At 48.3% G+C, this 19,205-nt stretch overlaps 2 protein-coding genes across 6 annotated transcripts in view; one reads left to right on the plus strand and one right to left on the minus strand.

Annotated features, from left to right (window-relative positions):
- The first annotated feature begins 490 nt into the window (after nt 1-490).
- On the plus strand, nt 491-6,309 carry POLR2J (RNA polymerase II subunit J). The gene is made up of 4 exons (XM_090025975.1): nt 491-715; nt 819-908; nt 3,037-3,211; nt 6,255-6,309. Exons 1-4 carry the CDS (start codon nt 663-665, stop codon nt 6,288-6,290), a joined length of 354 nt encoding a protein of 117 aa, XP_089882101.1. The 5' UTR covers nt 491-662; the 3' UTR covers nt 6,291-6,309.
- A 578-nt stretch (nt 6,310-6,887) lies between these two features.
- LRWD1 (leucine rich repeats and WD repeat domain containing 1) overlaps nt 6,888-19,205 on the minus strand; it is a 35,787-nt gene continuing 23,469 nt past the window's right edge. For all 5 annotated transcript variants that reach the window (XM_090025969.1, XM_090025970.1, XM_090025968.1 and 2 more), the window contains exons 11-16: nt 17,302-17,374; nt 17,073-17,213; nt 15,927-16,024; nt 12,544-12,705; nt 7,843-7,967; nt 6,888-7,245 (exon numbers count right to left, since the gene is read on the minus strand). In XM_090025969.1, coding sequence (XP_089882095.1) covers nt 7,105-7,245; nt 7,843-7,967; nt 12,544-12,705; nt 15,927-16,024; nt 17,073-17,213; nt 17,302-17,374 — 740 coding nt within the window. In that variant the 3' untranslated portion in view covers nt 6,888-7,104. The remainder of the gene's footprint in view (nt 7,246-7,842; nt 7,968-12,543; nt 12,706-15,926; nt 16,025-17,072; nt 17,214-17,301; nt 17,375-19,205) is intronic.

Below are 19,205 nucleotides of genomic sequence, written 5' to 3' on the forward strand. Positions count from 1 at the left end.
CTGCTAGTTAGCAGCACGGCGAACAAACTGCGCTCGGGACAGGGTAAGACTCTGGTCACACGTGTCCAGCAGAGTCCCCAGGTGTCACAGAGGTGTGCCGTGGGGTGGCCCAAACGGGACTTCTAGCCATACTTACAGCCCAAAAGCCAGTTCCTTATTCGAGCCATCAGACTTAGTGCAGCGCGGATGGGGGCGGGGGGCCTAGCACAGCCCCACCCAGCCTTGGGCCGGGCAGGCTCCTTGCGACAGCCCCCCAATGGCATGGAGAGGGCGTTTGGGGTGGCCCAAAAAGCATTTTGCCCCGAATCCCATCCTAATCTGAGCTGCCCTTAGGGCTCTGTACTGGATGCTGGGTATTATTTTACATATTGATTAGTACGTCTGCATAGCTAATGACATTCTCTCTCCGCAGGACGTGTAATTAATTAATAACAAGCTTTTATTGGGTCTAGATTAGCTTTGAAAAAGGAACTGGCAACGGGGAATAAGGAACCAACTTGAGGCCCACCAGACGGGGCGGCAGCCGGGCCCCAGCGGGCCGCCTCAGCTCGGCGCAGCGCCTCTCCCAGCACCTCCCGCGCGGGGGGCGGGGCCTCGGGGCGCGGCCCGCGGGGCGGAAGTGACGTCGCGGCGAGCCGGGCGCGAGCGCAAGCGGCGGCGGGATGAACGCGCCTCCGGCCTTCGAGTCCTTCTTGCTCTTCGAGGGGGAGAAGAAGTGAGCGGGCCGGGCCGCGCCGGGCCGGGAAGCGGGGCGGGCTCCGGGCGGGGAGGCGGCGGCGGCGGGGCCCGGGGGCTTCACTCACCGCTGCTGCCCGCAGGATCACCATCAACAAGGACACGAAGGTGCCCAACGCCTGTCTCTTCACCATCAACAAGGAGGACCACACGCTGGGCAACATCATCAAGTCGTGAGTAGCGCTGCGCCCCCCTTCCCCCCGGCGCCGGGCAGCGTGGCAAGAGCCGCGGCGGGTGCGGGAGACGCCGCGTGCTCCGTGCAGCCAAGGCCGGCTGGTACCGCCCCGCCGGGCCCCCACGTATCTGGTGCTCCCTGGCGCTTCCCACACCATCCTTTGGCTCAGGGCAGGCGAGGCCTCCAGCCGCAGCAGCAAGTGGGGCTGTGGGACCCGTAGCTTTTCGGTGCGGGGTCTGGTGAAAATCGTCCCAGCTCACACCCTTGTGTTTTCTTTGCTTAGTGCAACTGCCCACCAGGCAGCAATTAATTGCTCTGGGAGCTACACACTTACTTATGCTGGTGCGGGGGTGCAGAATGGGTGCTGTGCAGCCCCCTGAAAAGGGACCACTTCACCCAGCGTGCTACAGCTGTGGCTCTCGACTCTTTCTCCCAGGACCCATTTATAAACATGGATGGCCAGTCCTGACCCCCAGGGTGTGGGGCATAGGGGGCCCCCAAGCAGCCCCTTGCAGGCTGGAAGTCTGCCAGCTGGCGAGGGAAAAGCCACAGTTGTCTCCTTTATAGGAGAATCCGTTTTTAAAGATTGCTCATGACCCTTTCCTATATTCTTGCAGCCCACTCATGGGTTGAGAAATACTGTGCCAGAAACTGTTATATGACTCTTACGTAGTTGAATAAGCTGTGGACAGACATTTAAACCTGTGCAAGGGCAAGTTATTTATTCAAGGCAGACAGGTTCTCCTATGGTTGTAAGCTATCCTGTGATATCCTGTGTACAGGCCTACATAAATTACTCCATGATAGATTGTTTCTCTGTGCCCTCAGAAGCTCTGTCACCCTTCATCATTTGCGTTACAGGTTTCCCTCGCTTTATGCAGGTTCTGTATGTGCAAATTCACTTTTATGCAATGACCCTTTTTATACCAAAAATTCGTTATATGCAAAGTAAATTCACTCTTATGCAACTCGTGTAGTGGAAGCCTGAGCGCTTTGTTCTGTGCTGCAGCTGCGCCACACCCCCTGCACACCCGGTGGTGGGGGACACATCGTATCGCGGGGCTCAAAGCACAGCAGCAGCCGCCTCCACCCCACACACAGAATGAGGGGCATGTGCCCCCCCGGGCCTCTGCTTGTCCCACCACCCAGCCCGGTACCAAATTTGTCTTGTAAAAGTGGTAGAAATGGGTCTGGGGGTCAGTGCAGTCAAGGTCTTGGAACGTGTCCATTTGTTACATTGTAAAGTGGGTTCCCTTTATATGAATTCAGGTTATGTGCCATTTTCCAGGAAATGCACGTACAACATAAAGCAAGGGAAACCTGTACTCCTGTTTCAGCTTGCAGACTAGGACCTGTCAGTGTGCCAGCATGCATAGGTTTTATGAAATGCATTGACAGGGATTTGGATAAGGAGATTTAGTTTAATCAATCTAAAGCAAATAAATATGGTCCCTCTCTTTTTTGTCTTGCTTCCTTTTGCACCCCCTCCCCCCCCCCGCAAAAAATGGGATCTGATGATGTTGAGAAACATTTGTCCCAGCAGCACAGTTGCATAGTCCAGGATCTTACAAACTTTCTGTAGATAAAGGATGCAAGGCAGGGGTCGAACAGTTTAAGTCAGAAGTGGGCAAAGTAGTGGATCCAGCCAGCACTTAGTCTCTGCCTTGTACTGTCACAGCCCCATGCTCCCGGGTTGTACATGGAGACCAGCTGGCAGTGACGTGGGCAAGGCATGGCTGGGCAGGGAGCTGCTCCAGGGCTGGGATTTTGCAGTGGCGATGATGCAGTGTTGGAGCAGGGGCAGAGCCACAGTCTGCTGCCTGCCTACAGAACCTGCACTTGCCAAAGGGGCATGTGGGCAGTGGGTTGCAGCTCTGCCCCAGCTCCACCCTCACATCTTGCTCCTGGCCACATGCCCTGCCCACACGGGTCCTGCCCCAAGCAGTGGGAGCGGGGGGGAGGTGGCAGGCAAATGGGCCTGGGCAGCAGACCTGAGTGCAGCAACGGCAGCCAGGAGCTGCCACCACAGGGGTGCTAGAAAGTGGACTCTGTCATGGGCCTCATCCAGCCCATAAGCTGGGCTTTGCCCACCCCTGTTTTAACAAAACCTTCCTCTCCCATTTTAGGCAGTTACTGAAAGACCCGCAGGTGCTTTTTGCAGGATACAAAGTACCACATCCTCTTGAACACAAAATTATCATTCGAGTTCAAACTACTCCTGATTATAGTCCTCAGGAAGCTTTCACCAATGCCATCACAGACCTGATCAGTGAACTTTCCCTTCTGGAGGAGCGGTTCAGGGTAAGCATGTTTATTTTGCTAAACTGCAGCATCTCTACAGAAGGCTGGCCCCCACACCCAATAGAAAACTATGGCAATTAAAAGCTACTGATTTAAAAAGGAAAAATTACTCTCGGCCAGCTATCTCCATCAGATAATTTGATTAGTCTTGGTTGAATTTGGTTCTGGTAGCCATGCAATTTTTGTGAAGCCAAGGTAAAATGTAGTTGTTACTGTGGGACGTTTGTGCAGATTTCATAGACATTCGGGCTGGAAGGGACCTTGGAAGATCATTGAGTCCAGCCCCCTGCCCCAGGGGCAGGAAGTCAGTAGGGATCATAGGATCCCAGCAAGATGGACATCCAAATTTCTCTTGAAGGCGTTCAAAGTAGGTGCTTGAACCACCTCTGGCAGCAGTCTATTCCAAACTTTGGGGACTCGGACAATAAAGAAGTACTTCGTTATGTCCAGCCTGAAACAGTCATGGAGGAGTTTGTGACTGTTTGACCTTGTCATCCCTTGGGGTGCTCTGGTGAACAGACTTTCTCCCAAATCCTGGTGAGCACCCCTGAAAAACGTATAGGTGGCCATTAGATCACCCCTGAGCCTGCGCTTTTCCAGGCTGAAGAGTCCTATGGCTCTTAGCCTGTCTTCACAAGGTCTGTTTTCCTGACCTCTGATCAGGTCTCCTCTGCACCCTCTCAAGCTTCTCCACATCCTTTTTGAATTGTGGAGCCCAAAACTGGATGCAGTACTCCAGCTGTGGCCTCACTAAGCCAAGTACAATAGGAGAATGACGTCCTGGGATTTGCTTGAGAAACATCTATGGATGCAAGCCAGAGTTTTGCTTGCTTTACTAGCAGCAGCATTACATTGAAGGCTCATGGTCATCTTGTGGTCAATGATGACCCCCCAAGTCTCTTTCTTCCGTAGTGCTAGCCAGTGTAGCACTGCCGAACCTATAAGGATGCTGCAGGTTTTTCCTCCCAAGGTGGACAACCTTGCATTTTTTGGTGTTAAACATCATCAGGTTCTTGTTCACCCATTTGGTGAGCCTGTTAAGGTCAGTCTGGATCGCCCTCCTGTCCTCAGGTGTGGATGATTTACCCCAGTGTTTGGTGTCATTGGCACACTTGGTCAGTCTGCTTCTGATACCAATGTCCACATCATTAATGAAGATGTTGAATAGTACAGGCCCAAGAACGGAGCCTCAAGGGACCCCACTGGTCACAGGGTACCACAGTGATTGACTTCTGTCAACCGCCACCCTCTGGGTCCGACCACGGAGCCAATTCCTCAGCCAGCAGATCGTGGTGAGGCCGAGGCTGCAGTTAGCCAGTTTTGCCAACGGGTGATCATGGGGTACCAGATCAAAGGGTTTTTTGAATTCAAGATATACATTAATCTCTTCCCCCTTGTCCAGGTGATAGGTCACCTGGTTGTAAAAGGAAATAAGATTGGTCAAGCAGGACCTACCTGCAACAAACCTATGCTGGCTATCCCTCAGGATGTTGCCATTGGCCAGTCTGTTAAGAATGGTCTCTTTGATAATCTTTTCTAAGACCTTCCGCAGGCTAGAGGTCAGGCTGATGGGCCTATAGTTTGCCAGATCCACTTTCCTCCCTTTCTTGAAGATAGGCACCACATTGGCCTTCTTCCAATCTTCAGGCACTTCACCAGAGCGCGAGGAGTTCTCAAAGACCCCTGCCAGGTGCTAAGCTGTGTGCTAGCCAGCTCCTTGAGTACCCTGGGATGTAACCCGTCAGGGCCTGCTGATTTGAAGGTGTCCAGCCTCTCAAGGTGTTCCTTCACGAGGTCAGCATTGATGGAGGGTAAGGAGTCTCCCTCACCCGGGCCTCCCTGTCCTGTAACGGGCAGGGTCATGCCATGGGACTGGTGAAAGACTGACACAAAGTACCCATTTAGCAAGTTGGGCTTTTTTCCTGGGCATTGGTTGTCAGTTGCCCCATCTGGTTCAGCAGGAGTCTAATGTTGCCCTTGCTTCTCTTCCGGCTCCCTACATATCTGAAAAAGGATTTTTTATTGTCCTTGATGCTTGTAGCTAGTCGGAGTTCCGTTGCTGCCTTGGCTTTCCTGGTTCACTCCCTGTGGGTCCAGACCAGTGCAGAGTATTCCTCCTTGGAGGTGGATCCAGTCCTCCATCCTTTGTAGGTCTTTCTTTTTAGATGCAGGAGGTCCGCTAATTCTCTGGAGAGCCAAGGGGGCTCCTGTGCCCTTTTGCTGCCTTGCCTCTGATACGGAATAGACTCTGCTTGTGCATCCAGTATCGCTTCTTTGAGGAGCAACCACTCGTCCTGAAATCCCCTCCCCTTTGGCCCTTTAGAGCCTCACTGACAAGCTTCCAGAGCTTGTTAAAGTCAGCTTTCCTGAAGTTGGGGACTGCGTAAGTAATTGTAACTTGTTTATATCCTCCCAAATGTTTGATTCTGTTTTCCTCCCTCATTGTCAGCATAGGTTCTCTCTCTTCATACTCTTATCACTATAGGCTGTTCTAGACAACAGATTCTTATACATGTCTGAAAGGCAGAGTTCTTGTTCTTTCAAGTCTTAATTTCTTTTCCATACTAGGAAGTCTCTCAGCTGCTTTAGCTGGGATGAAATTTTACTTGATCCTTGTTTCAAAATAAAGCTGTACTTTGCTAAAGAATAAGTAGATGGGAGCTGAGTCATAACTCCTGATAGCAGTGTTAGAGAATAAAGCAGCCAGAGGTAGGAAAGCCTCTAACTTACTCTTTTTACCATGTACACTTCTTCCCAAAATTAAAAACGATGGATGTGTAGAATGAGGGTTCTCCCTCAGGCATCAGTGGTGGTAGGTATTTATGCTTTTGCTTTAATTACCAGGCTTTCATAGCTAAGCAGTAGTTCATTAAAAATAATCTTTTCGATCTGAAATAGTTCTTCTACAACAATTTATGTTCCTGCTTTACTCACCTTTAACTTCTCGATTCTCAAATTGCACTTTGAGAAGAAATGAGATCTTACTGATACAGATGTTAATACCGACTTCCTTAATAACAGTAATTTTTCTTTCATTTTACAGGTTGCCATCAAAGACAAACAAGAGGGAATTGAATAAACATGATGCTTCAAGTGGACTGTTCTTTGGCTTTGGATTCTGTATAGGTTTATTTTCATTATTATGTAGTGTGGCTATTTAGTTGAACATATTTATATGGGGTTGATTCAGTGCAAGACTTGGCAAGCTTGCTCTATGCAGCTTCTCTCTCCTTCCCCCTTACACCTGCTCTGAGCTGGCAGGCTCCATCCAGGCTAGCCTAGGGCACTAAGCATAAGGGCTGAGCTGGGACCATGCCGAGTACTCCAGGCTACAACAGGGATGGAGCCTGCTCCTGGAGAACAGTCTAGATGGAGGGGTGACCTGAGGCTGTGGAGAAAAGGGGCAGGCACAGGGACAGGCACAAGAAAGAGGCAAGCTGCTTAACCTCCCCCACACCACCTGCCTCTATGCAGAGGTGGTGGGGGGGTGAGAATTAAAAATGACTCTGCTAACATTAGAGTCTATACATGGAAAATTTATAAATTTGAGTGAATATGGTATTTGTTGTCCCAGTACCTAGACATCTAAAATGAAAGTAATTGAGTCATGAAAGTAAGTATATTTTTGTAGCACTTTCTCTGTCCACCCGCAAAAAGCCACCTCTACATTGCCAAGTGAACTGGTATTAAGTTTTATTAAGTGTCATTTCTATAAAACAAATACACAAATTGTGGAAATTCTCAGTAAAAGAAACGGGATGTTTATAATAACAGAATATGTACTGCTTGCATGACAATGGCTCTCTAGAAAACGTCATGATTACACTTGTAAACAGTCACTAATACTGCACTATTTCCAACTATGGGAGTGAAAATTGTCATCAAACAGCAAGCTATGTTTTCTTCCAAATAGCTGCTATGTTCACACTAGTTAAAGCAACGAGATAAGTGAAGGTAGGATCTGTTATCACATTGTTTATTAAGACGTCAGTCAGCACTTCGCCGTTTGCTCGAAGTTCTGGCCATTTGAGAATCTATTAAAAGAAATGGATCAAATTTGGGTCTGTGTAGGAAGGCACAATACTGCAGTAAGAAAAACAAGATGCTACTGGCTAAGAGTGTTAAGCCTGATGTAATAATAATTCAGGAAATCTGTACATGTTACAGATTTTTTGTCCACTTTTTGGAAACTAGTCTCAGTGAATGTCTTGGTGCTAGTAGCTACTGGCTGCCTTTCTGGTGTATATAACCACACCCCTTTGCTTTTGGTATCATAAGACTTAAGGTTTTGATTTATGTTTGTGTTTAAGACAACTGAACTCTGTTACTTATCCCATGGAGGAGATCACTGCTAAAGCTACCAGCTTTTAAAGTCAGAACTTTGGGCTATGGCGATCATGCTGAGGTGAACCCTTTCATTACAACTGTGCTCCACTTTAAGTACTCCCTTCCTCTTGTGGCTGACTTGGCATCAGAGAGCAGTCTCAGTTATTTAAAAAGTTCCTGAGCACATTCACATGCACCAGGAGTGACTGAGCTTGTAAAAAGCAATTCTGCCTTCAACCTGTGCCAGATACTCAGTTTGCACAGCACATCCTATTCAGCACTAAAAGGAAAAGCCCATGCCATACCTGTGTGGCAGCTATACTCTTGTCTGAGCGCTTTCTTCTTGCAGCAGTGCTCCAGGCCGAGTGGTTGCTGAGGTTGTACATCCACACACTTCCGTTTTCATCACCACAAAACACATACTCCTTTGCTGCAAGAGCAAAGAAAGAAGCTCAGGTCCCGGAGGCTAAATCTGAATTAGTTTAGGCTACAGATGGGCACAATGGTGGATCTAGTAGGCAGCCAGACACCATTTCCCAGCAGCCCCTGCCCATATTGCTGAAGCCAGTTTCCATGGTGACCCTGGGCTTGGGGTAGAGCCCAGGACACGTGGGCAGCAGATCACATTTCTGCCCCAGCTCTAGACCACACTGTCATCACTGCAAGATCCCAGCCTAGCCATGTATCCTGCCAGTACTGCTGGGGCTGGTCTTCATGGAAACCCTGGTCCTTCCTACTCACCAGGAAATGGAATCTACTGTGGGCCAGACTTAGCTTAAACCAGGGCTGGGCAATGTAGTATGTGTTAGGTTCACTTTTTCCTCTAGCTGCAGGTGGCAGCCCTAGATCAAGATGACCCAGAAGGCTGTTTTAATAGAATATGGCCTGGTGCTCCTAATGAAAAGAGGAGCAACAGCCTTGCCATCCAGTATTGCTTGTTTTCCTACTAAGAACTGAGTGAATTTTTGTGGTAAGGCTATTGTGTTTTAAGAGCAGCCTGCCTACCCACCCACAGAACAAGATGGAAACCAGTTTCTCATGCTGGTTTCATACAGGCAGCATCACTTTCACTGGGTGATGTCAAGAGCAGTTGTTAAAGGCCTTCTCTGAAAAGGCACAGCCTCCAAAGGAAGCAGTTCTGCAAGTCTTTCAAATGCAGCTTGGCTAAACACTCAGGCTTCTCTCAGATTTCATCATAGCACAGATCCCGGTTTTCCCCTTTTGCAAACAGCTCTCCCCAGGCTGGCGGAGTTCCAGCCTCTAAGTGCTGCTTGCAAAAAGGGGTGGAAACCCTATGCCTTGTCTTAAGGGGGAGGGGGAGAGGGCAGGGCCTGGGCCTCTGAATCTGAGTTAAGGGCTGGTTCAGACTCACTTTCCCTCCTTTGGGGCAAGTAGGGTTTGGGTGGGCAGCAGCTAGGGGTCATCAGGTGTGGGTCATGCTGCCAGGGCTGGAGGGGGAAGGGGGACTTCAGGGTATGTGGGTGTGGGTGACACTGGGGGGGGAGGGGGAAGGAGCCCCCTCCCCCTTAAGAGCAGGGGTGTGTGGATGGGGGCTGGTGGAGCAGGGAAGGTCTGTAGGCACTTTGGCTGGCATAGGGGAACCTGGGTAGCATTCCCTTGCTAGGACCCAGGCCTGCTTCAAATGCTGTAATGCTGGGCAACCATCCTGTCCCTGTACTGCAGGCTAGGGCTGGGCCCAAGCCCACAATTCATGTAGCTGCAGCCCCCCCCCCCTCCCCTCCCCCAGATGAGGGGCTGAGTGGCCTAGCCACCCACCGGCCCCTGGCTCCCCAACCAAGCATAGCCCCTACCCCACGCAGGACTCTGACGCTCAGTCATGCCTCTCAGGGGTCCCGGGCCCCACTACACAGCTGCCCCGTGGAACCCTGCCCCCCCACACTCAGGGCCCCCTGCCCTACCCTTACAGCCTCCTCACTACTATTCCCTCCCACCCCCCACAAACCCCACTCAGAAGCCCCCTGCCTTGCACGCAGAGCTCACATGATATCCTGCGAGTCACACACCAGCCCCAGACCTGAGCACCCCCTTACCGCTTTCCTAGCACTCTAGCCCATAACAGCTGTGTTGACTGGCAGTGTGTGTGGTCACAAGGTACACTCAATCCTCCCACAAACCCCAATAGCAAGGAAGTAAGATGATAAAGGGGGCAGTTTGTATGTGTCTTCAAACATTCATATTGCCTGTGATACTGGGGATGAGGCACTCCATGAGGCTTTTTCTTCCAAAGTCTTCAAAAAGTGCCAAGAAAGGTATGCGTTATGGCATTTTTGTTCTCTAATGCAAAACCTTAACAATCATCTCAGGTGCTTGTAAAGGATCAGCTGCAGCTGGACACACATCTGGTGAGCTAAGGGAGAGCTCTGATTTTCCATGGTAAAAAATCCAATGCCAAAATACTTATATTTAGAATTTGTTTTAGTATTATGATTAAGGCACTGGGAAACTTCCAAATTACTTTAAAACTAAATATATGAATAAAACGTTGTGTTCAACTGATACATACATAGTGGAGTTTCACGCTAAAAAGTCCAAAATCCAAGGTTTTCTGCAGTTATCAGATTATTTTGGATTTTTTAACAGATAATCAGGATCCCTGATCCCCCAAAGGAGACAATCTGGTGACTGACTTGAACATAGAGGGAAAGCTGGGTGATAGCAACCACGAAACCATCACGTTCACTGTCCATCGCAAGGCAGGAAAATTAGCAGGGTTGAAGTTTTGGACTTCAAAAATGCCAATTTCAGCAAGCTCAGGACAATAGTTGGGGAAGTGCTGTGGGACCAGGGACCAAACAACGGCTTGCACATCCGTTGTATAGTTCCAAGGGGGACCATATAATGGCTGTGTAGGGAGCAGATTAGGAAGGCTAAGGTGGCAGCTGAAGTTAAATTAGCAATTGAAATCAAAGACGATAAGTCCTTCTTTAGGCATGTAGGGAACAGGAGGAAAACAATTGGGAGTGTGGGGCGACTGCTCAGCAACTCAGGACAGCTGGTTACTGACGCTCAGGAGAAAACTGAAGTCCTGACTGACTACTTTGCTTCGGTATTTCACTGGACCAAGAGGAAAATCATGCTAGATAGAATACAGAATGTGCATGGTGGGAATGACCGTCTTCCTACTACTGACGTCAAACTAGTATGCAAGCAATTAAAAACATTAGACATCTTTAAGTCAGCAGGACCAGATGAACTTCATCCAAGAGTGCTGAAGGAGCTGGCCAAAGTCATCGTGGAACCCCTGGCAAAACTTCCAAAACTCATGGTGCTCAGGGGAGGTCCCTGAGGACTGGAAGAGGGCCCATGTCATGCCCATCCACAAAAAGGGGAGGAAGGAGGACCTGGGTAACTATAGGCCAATTAGCCTAACTTCTATCCCAGGGAAAATCCTGGAGAAATTCATTAAGGAGTCTATGTGCGATAGGTTTGCAGAAAGCAGGATTCTGAATGACAGCCAGCATGGCTTCATTGTGGGCAGGTCTTGTCTTACTAGTCTCACCTCCTTCTATGACCAGATGACTTACCACCTGGATAACAGAGAGGAGGTTGACACTATAAGGCCAAAAGGCCTTTGATCTGGTATCCCGTGATGTTCTCATGGGAAAACTGGAGGATTGCAGGCTTAACTATTTGACAGGTGGGTATGACGTAGGACCCAGAGCATTCTAATGAACTGATCTGTGTTGTCCTGGAGAAGTGGCCAGTGGTGTCCCTCAGGGGTTGGTACTTGGTCCAGTTCTTTTCAACATCTTTATCAATTACTTGAATGTGGGGTGAAGAGCTCACTGGCCAAGTTCATGGATGAGGGAGTTATGAGGGAGCATGGTCATACCTGAAGATAGGTTGCAGATACAGGCAGACCTAGACAGGCTGGCAAGCTGGGCAGATCAGAACCAGATGAAGCTCAACATTGAGAAATGTAAAGTGCTCCACCTGAGGATGAACAATCCCCAACATACTTACAGGCTCGGTGGCACTAAACTGACTAGCACCGTGACTGAAAGGGACCTAGGGGTAACAACAGGCAATAGTATGAACATGAGTCGTCAGTGCGATGCTGTAGCCAGCAGGGCAAACAATACTCTAGCATGCATTAACAGATTCATCTCAAGCAAAACCAAGGAAGTGATTCTTCTGCTTTACTCAGCACTGGTGAGACCGCAGCTGGAGTACTGGGTCCAGGTCTGGGCGCTGCACTTCAACAAAGACATGGTCAAGCTTGAGAGAGTCTAGATCAGAGACTTGCATGGCAAGCCATACTAGGAAAGGCTGAGGTATCTGGGACTCTTCAGCCTAAAAAAGAGAAGGCTGAGAGGGGACTTGGTAACAGCGTATTGCTACACCAGGGGAATACATCAGGGGCTTATCCAACAACTGTTCACCAAGGCACCCTTGGGGAAAACTAGGAGTAATGGTCACAAACTCCTGGAAGACTGTTTTAGGCTTAACACTAGGAAAAACTTCACAGTTAGTGTGTCCAGGCTGTGGAATAAGCTCTCCCCAGAGGTGGTGCAATCACCTACCTTGGAGATCTTCAAGAGACTGGACGGTCATCTTGCTGGAGTCACCTGACCCCAGTTGTCTTTCCTGCCTAGTGCAGGGGGGCTGGACTTGATGATCTTGTAAGGTCCCTTCCAGCCCTTACAATCTATGCATCTATGAATTAGGCACAAAGGCTGGAAATTTCACCACCAGCTTCAAGTGCAGGAGTCCCAAGGGAGAATGCTAGTATAAACACTTGTGCTACAGTACTGCTTTCCTTCAAATGCTTCTGAGGCACTCATGATTAAGCTGCCAACAACTGCTTTGAGGTGCAGAACCAATAAGATAGCAAGTGGGCAACAAAGCTGGGAATAAAACCCAGGCCTATACTCCCAAACAAGGCAGGAGATCTGAGACCAGCAATACAGAAACACCCAAGTTCATTCACCTCTATAGAAGGAATTTCATGCTGCTTCAGCATGCTCACTGACAGCTCAGCTCACCTGGACAGGTGCTGAGGGTGAGGTAGGGCAGGTCTGTTGGTGACCACTCTAGTTCAGCCAGAATAACTGCAGAGGCTGCTCTCTGACACCCATTTCCACTGGCCTCCATAGATTGACTCCAGCTCCACATGTAGATAGTACCTGCCTTAGAGCTCTTGGAAACTAGAGAAACAAATGCCATGCAGCAGGTAATCATTGAGTTAAACACAACTGGAGAACATCAAACCCTTTTCAGAAGAAAATGGTTACTCCTCGGAAACACTGAACAGCAACAGCTGAGATTCTCCCACCCTTTCTTGCCAAAAGGAGACGCTTTATTTTTTTACCTCCAGTACATCCTGGAATATTATACACTTTCTTTTTTGGAAAGCAGAATGAAGAAAAAACATTTTTTCTAAACTTAAGTGCCTTCAACACTGTCTCTCACCCCATTCTCATTAAAAAAACTAAAAGACTGTGGCATCAATATCTACACAGTCAGATGGGTCACTAATTGGCTGGAGGGCCACACACAGAGAGTGGTGGTGGACGGGTCTTATTCAACCTGGAGGGATGTGGACAGTGGGGTCCCCCAGGGCTCGGTCCTCGGGCCCGTGTTGTTCAACATCTTCATCAGTGACTTGGACGAGGGGGTAAAAAGCACCCTGTTCAAATTTGTAGATGACACTAAGATGTGGGGGGATGTGGGCACACTAGAAGGGAGGAATAGGCTGCAATAGACAGGTTACAGGGGTGGGCGGATGAGAATAGGATGGGATTCAATACTGACAAGTGCAAGGTGATGCACCTGGGGGGGAAGAACCAGCACCATACCTACAGGTTGGGGAACTCCCTTCTCGTCAGTGCAGAGGCAGAAAAGGATCTTGGAGTCATCACTGATGCCAAGATGAACATGGGCCAGCGGTGTGGGGACACGGTCAGGAAGGCCAACTGTACCTTGTCACGCATCCACGGATGCATCTCAAGCAGGTCCAAGGAGGTGATCCTCCCCCTCTATGCGGCACTGGTCAGGCCACAGCTGGAGTACTGCATCCCGTTCTGAGCACCGCACCTCAGGAGAGATGTGGCCAGCATGGAGAGGGTCCAGAGGAGGCCACCCGCATGATCAGGGGCCAGCAGGGCAGGCCCTATGAGGGGAGGCTACGGCACCTGAACCTGTTCAGCCTCCACAAGAGAAGGCTGAGGGGGGATCTGGTGGCCGTTTACAAACTGGCCAAGGGGGACCAGCAGGCAATGGGAGAGTCCCTGTTCCCCTGAGCACAACCAGGAGTGACCAGGAATAACGGTCACAAGCTGGCAGAGGGTAGATTCAGACCAGACATCAGGAGGTGCTACTTCACAGTCAGGGCAGCTACGATCTGGGACCAACTTCTAAGAGAAGTGGTGCTGGCTCCTACCCTGGGGGTCTTTAAGAGGAGGCTGGATGAACACCTTGCCAGGGTTGTTTGACCCCAGGACTCTTTCCTGCCCATGGCAGGGGGTCAGACTTGATGATCTACTCAGGTCCCTTCCGACCCGACCACCTATGAAACTATGGCTGCATAGAGCAGGGACAGAACCTAATCTCCAGCTGACTCGTTCCCTTTCCTGCTTAAGTAAAGCTGAAATCCTAGCTGCTTCTGAAGGCCAGTCTCCATGGATGGGTCTGATTTTCAGAAGAGTGAAAAAGCCTCGGGGGGGGGGGGGGGGGGAGGAGAGGAAGGTGCGGTGCGTGTGTCCAAAACCAGCAGCTAGCACACAGCAAAACTGTTGTAAGAAAGGTTAGCTTGATCAGTGGAAAATTGAGACTGTTAACAAAAAGGAATGACTGGTAATATGCCTGGTAATGCAACAGTTGCTGCACTGTGGAGCAGGAATAAACACAGCCTGCTTCTATTTTGGTCACAAAATCAGCTTCCCTGCTTAGCATACATACCCTAATTTTGGGAGGCATATTTGAGAGAAAAGGTGTATGTTATATGCAAGACAATATGGTAGATAATAAGAAAATATAGGAAGAAGCTAATGATTTGATGCCCAGGATTCATTGCTGCTATACAAGTGTCAGATAGTATTAAATCAGTTCCCAGGTGTCATTGGCTACAATTAGTGTTTTCAGGGAAAAAAAACATGCACCCCCTTCCCCCCCTCAAAAAAACAAAACAAAACAAAACCCCAAAACAACCAAGGGCAGGCCAAGAAAAGTTGTCCTCCAGGAGAGACTGCACAGGCAGCTACTGAAAAACCAAGTCAAACGTTTCAGGGTGTGAATGAAACCACTTCCTAGTTCAGGTCAGGACACAGCAGCTCCTTGGCGAAAGGGCTTCTGGTTTGTGAGTCTGATGACTATTCCTTAGCTTGCCGTGATATTAAGTCTTGCCTCAACCAAATTCTAATATTATAAAAGCCTAAGTCTGTCCTGCTGTAATGCTTTATTTGAAACAGCCAATCAGAGTGCTTCAAATGTGGGGACGCACCACCGTGATTCCAAAGCCGCACCGAGGACCAGACGGGGTGGGGGAGCCGGGTCCAGTAGCACTCACCTCGGCTCCCCAACCCCGCTCCCTGCAAGAGGCAGAACAGTGGCAGCATGGGGCATTAGGGGGTGGCACTCCATCCCCTTCCCCACCCCCGTCATTCTCGATGGGCAATAGGCTAGTATATAATAAAACCTTATGAAGGGCAATAATAAGCCACTTGTTTTTACATCACAGGTGGTTCTTGGTCCTGCACAGCTGCAGTGGAGCAGCAAGAATCAACAAAAGCCTTAAAGAACAAGTACTGCAAAAATAACTCAAGTGATCCAAATGAGCTGCATGCTCTTTCCAGTTCATCTAAAGAGCTTTCATCTAAAGAGCTCTTTCCAGTTCATCTAAAGTATACCAATGGTTTGGCTGACTGACTTAACAGCTTTTTAAAAGGATTCAGTTTGTCCTTATGCCATACACTAAAATCAAACGAACTATTGTTCACAGGCTTTTTGGTGCAGAGGAAAATAATTACTGTATATTTAAGCACCTGCTTCTACTTTAACACTGGTCTCAGCCTTAGGTGCCTGTCTCCTTTGAAGTCATGGCTTTTCTTTAAAATCTACATCAGGATTCGTATAATTTATACAGCATCTTCAGTCCTCCACAGAGAAAGCAAACATAGTGGTCTTGGCCCCATCTCAGGTGCACAATAACCCAACTGGCAAAACACAGGGTTTCATCTATATGACATACTGAGCCTGGATTTATATCTAATGAATTGCAGAGAGGAGTTCTGGAGTTTAGTGTTGCTGTAAAACTTCACTAATTGCATATTTTATCACTGGTTAACATTCACAAATCTAGCCCCAAGTACTTTGCAAGGGATTCTGGCCTCAAGTAAACGAAGCGACAAGTAGTCGAGTTCATGCTCACCTACAACATCCTTGTTCAAAAAAGCCAAGCCATCAACTCTATGGGAAGCGGTCTCTTCTCCCTCCTCATCAGGAAACTGGAACGTTACTTCAAAAGGCCTTATGAATTGGGAACAGTTAAGTCCTGTGTGAGTACTAAATGAGCAAATACAATCCTTGGCCATCACAGGGGCACTTCAGCAATGGAAATATAGTGCTAGCTAGATCTTCTGTGATTGGCCAAGATCATTCCCCACTGAACACTTAGCTGCAGTGTGTGCTATCAGGTTTTAAAGGAGCCGAACAGAAGTTTGCTGAAGAACCACTGTCTGTCCTTGGTGCTTACAGATCTACTGCTGTCCAGCATAGTGCAGCTTTATGGTGCTAACAATTATACTAACTTGTGCTGTCAGTTTAAGAAGGGCAAGTGCCCCTGCTAGCCTGGGAAGTACTGTGCAGAATTTGGTCTAACAGTTCTATGCCAAGCCCCAGGCCAGTTTTGAGCTGTATGTACCACCTTAAACAATCTGAAGACAGGCCCTGTCTCTAATGGGCTCCTACAGATGTGTGGGGAGCCTACTCCAATCCACTGGAAATCAAGTCCACTGGAGCACAGAAACTGACACGCTCCAGCAGCCTTCCACATCACATGCATCAGCATCCCCACATTGAAAAAATGGCAGCGGAGCACTGAAATAAAACATGCTTGATGAGCTTTAGCTCAAAGCGCCCCACCACCTTTTTTTCAGTGCAGGGACACCAAAACACATGACACTCAGGCACTTTTAATTAGTGCAGCTCACTAATTAAAGTGCCCAGGGTCGCATCCTGGAGTACATGTAAAAATGCCCAGTGTGTCCTCATCTCAATCTTGTGTAGCCCTTGGACAGCACAGCACCAGACCTGCACTGAAAAAGCTCAACTTTGGGGAGCTGTCACCAACCTTAATTTTGCTGCACAACAACCAGGCTGGAGCATGCCTCTGGCCAAATGATCACTTGCCTTTGTGGGCACAAAAAGTGTTCCAAGCATGACAGGAAAACTTATCTGACCCTTATTAGCTGCCTTGTCTTCAAGGTGGTTGACTTCTCTGCCAATTCATGGAAGGCTTTATCTCCCCCTCTTGGCTAGGGCATATAAAAAGAACGTCTTGAAGACAGGGTCTTACCTGTTCTTCTGTGGTCTATCCAATCTAATATCCCAGGCAAAACAACCATCTTCACAACCAGCTAGAAGATACTGATCTGGGCAGGAAGGGACCAGGGCAATCCGTAATGGCACAGAGACAGCTTCCATCACCAACAACTGACTGGCAAATAAAGCAAATGATTACACTCTGCTGGGAAGCAATTCTTCCAGGAGTTCAAACAAAACATGTCTCACGTGCATGGAGTTACCTTGCTTTGAAGTTGTAGTCACAATCTGGAACACCGATATCCCACAGGGCGATTCTTTTGTCATAGGATGCAGCTGTGGGGCACAAAAAATTACCAGCTATTTAGAGCAAGCATTCTGCCCATATTTCTTTTCCCTCCATTTGCAAATTCTCCTTTGGTTATAGGATATTTATTTTGTCTTTTGTGAGGCCTTTCTGAAGGCTTCCCTGCTGTGTTACAGGGACTCCTTTATTGTTAAGCTCTAAAAGGAAAATCCCAGCTTGTCTGAATCTACTGTCAGAGAAAACAACCAGCTTGCTCCTGCCCAGCTTCTCCCCTCTAAACCTTCCTTCTCCATGAAGTCTCTCTCAGGTTAATAGGAAAATCTGTTCCCATACCCAGTCCTTAGCCTCTGTCGAGACAGCCCATAAAGACAGTGACTGGCTCCAGTTCCAGATGGTGGAGTTTTTTGCCACTTTCTGAACAGAACCTGGCATCACTTCACTCTGCAGAGCTGACTTATTTTACAAATAATTATGGCTGCTCCCACTCTGGCAAACAAGCATCAATCTATAGTATGAAAGACCTTATCACAGTTTAAGGCTCCCCACTACAGAAAAGATGTGGACAAATTGGAGAGAGTCCAGCCGAGGGCAACAGAAATGGCTAGGGGGTTGGGGAACAGGACTTTGAGGAGAGGCTGAGGGAACTGGGCTTATTTAGTCTGGAGAAGAGAAGCCTGAGAAAGGATGTAATAGCAGCCTTCAACTCCCTGAAGGGTGGTTTCAGTGAGGATGGAGCTGGACTGTTCTCAGTGGTGGCAGATGATAGAACAAACAGCAATGGTCTCAAGTTGCAGTAGGGGAAGTTTAGGTTACGTATTAGGAAAAACTCTCTCACTAGGAGGGAGTAAAGCAGTGCAACAGGTTACCCAGAGAGGTGGTGGAATTTCCCTGCTTGGACGTTTCTGAGACCTGAGTAGACAAAGTCTTGGTTGGGATGATCTAGCTGGGGATGGTCCTGCTTTGAGCAAGGGGTTGGAGTAGATGACTGATGGCTAGAAAATTATATTTAGATATTTGTTTAGAAAATGGCTTTTAGATAGAGTAACTATTCCATTAGAACCACATTCGAGGGTCTACGGCAAGGGTTAATTGACTTCTAAAGTACAACACTTCGTGTTCTCAACCTTCAAAGGCAGATGTTGTCTGGAGCCAACAGACAAGCAGGCACATACATTCTGGGAAAATGAAAATATACAAATCATAACAAAGATAGGATCCTGCAGCATTAGCATCAGGTCACAGTGCCCAGCTGCAAAACCCCTGGGATTTCCAGTTCTAAGTGGAATATCCAAACTAAGATACCGGCAAATGACCAAATTAAAATGCGTGCGTGTAATGGGTTTATGGAGACAGAATTTTGGCTGACAAATCAAAACGTGTAGAAAATGACAGCTACATGGAAACTAATCACTGATGCCTGGAAATGAAGAGTCATCAAGGGAAGAATACAAGAGGAGAAGTTTTCAGAACAGCAAGTTGGCATCAGCCCTTGACCTCCAGGGCTGCTGATGTCTAACAATCAAGCAAAGAACCACAAGGTGGTGCTCAAGTATCAGCTGAATGCACTGGTCTCCTTGTGAACCCCCGGGACTGCAAAATAATTGGTATTGTATTCTGTAATCATTTTGCTTTCTTTGCCTGCATTGCTCTTATTTTCTATCACTATGTATCAATAAAATACAAGAGGAGGCTGAGAGGTGATCTTGTGGCTGCCTACAAACTCATCAGGGGGAGGACAGCAAGAAAAAGGGGATACAGTGTTTACCAGGACTCTGCTGGGGTTAAGTACAAATAATGGCCACAAATTGGAAGAGAGAAAATTCAGATTGGACATCAGGAGAAAATTGTTTACACTGAGGG

The sequence above is a fragment of the Crocodylus siamensis genome, chromosome 13 (assembly GCF_052110815.1).
Source record: "Crocodylus siamensis isolate JL-2025a chromosome 13, ASM5211081v1, whole genome shotgun sequence".
NCBI classification, from domain to species: Eukaryota; Metazoa; Chordata; order Crocodylia; family Crocodylidae; genus Crocodylus; species Crocodylus siamensis.

Excerpts from the sequence above, each read along its gene's own strand:
- POLR2J (XM_090025975.1), top strand. The coding sequence starts at position 663 with ATGAACGCGCCTCCGGCCTTCGAGTCCTTCTTGCTCTTCGAGGGGGAG. Across the intron at positions 716-818 it reads CTCTTCGAGGGGGAGAAGAA|GATCACCATCAACAAGGACA; the intron begins GTGAGCGGGCCG and ends TGCTGCCCGCAG. Across the intron at positions 909-3,036 it reads CTGGGCAACATCATCAAGTC|GCAGTTACTGAAAGACCCGC; the intron begins GTGAGTAGCGCT and ends CTCCCATTTTAG.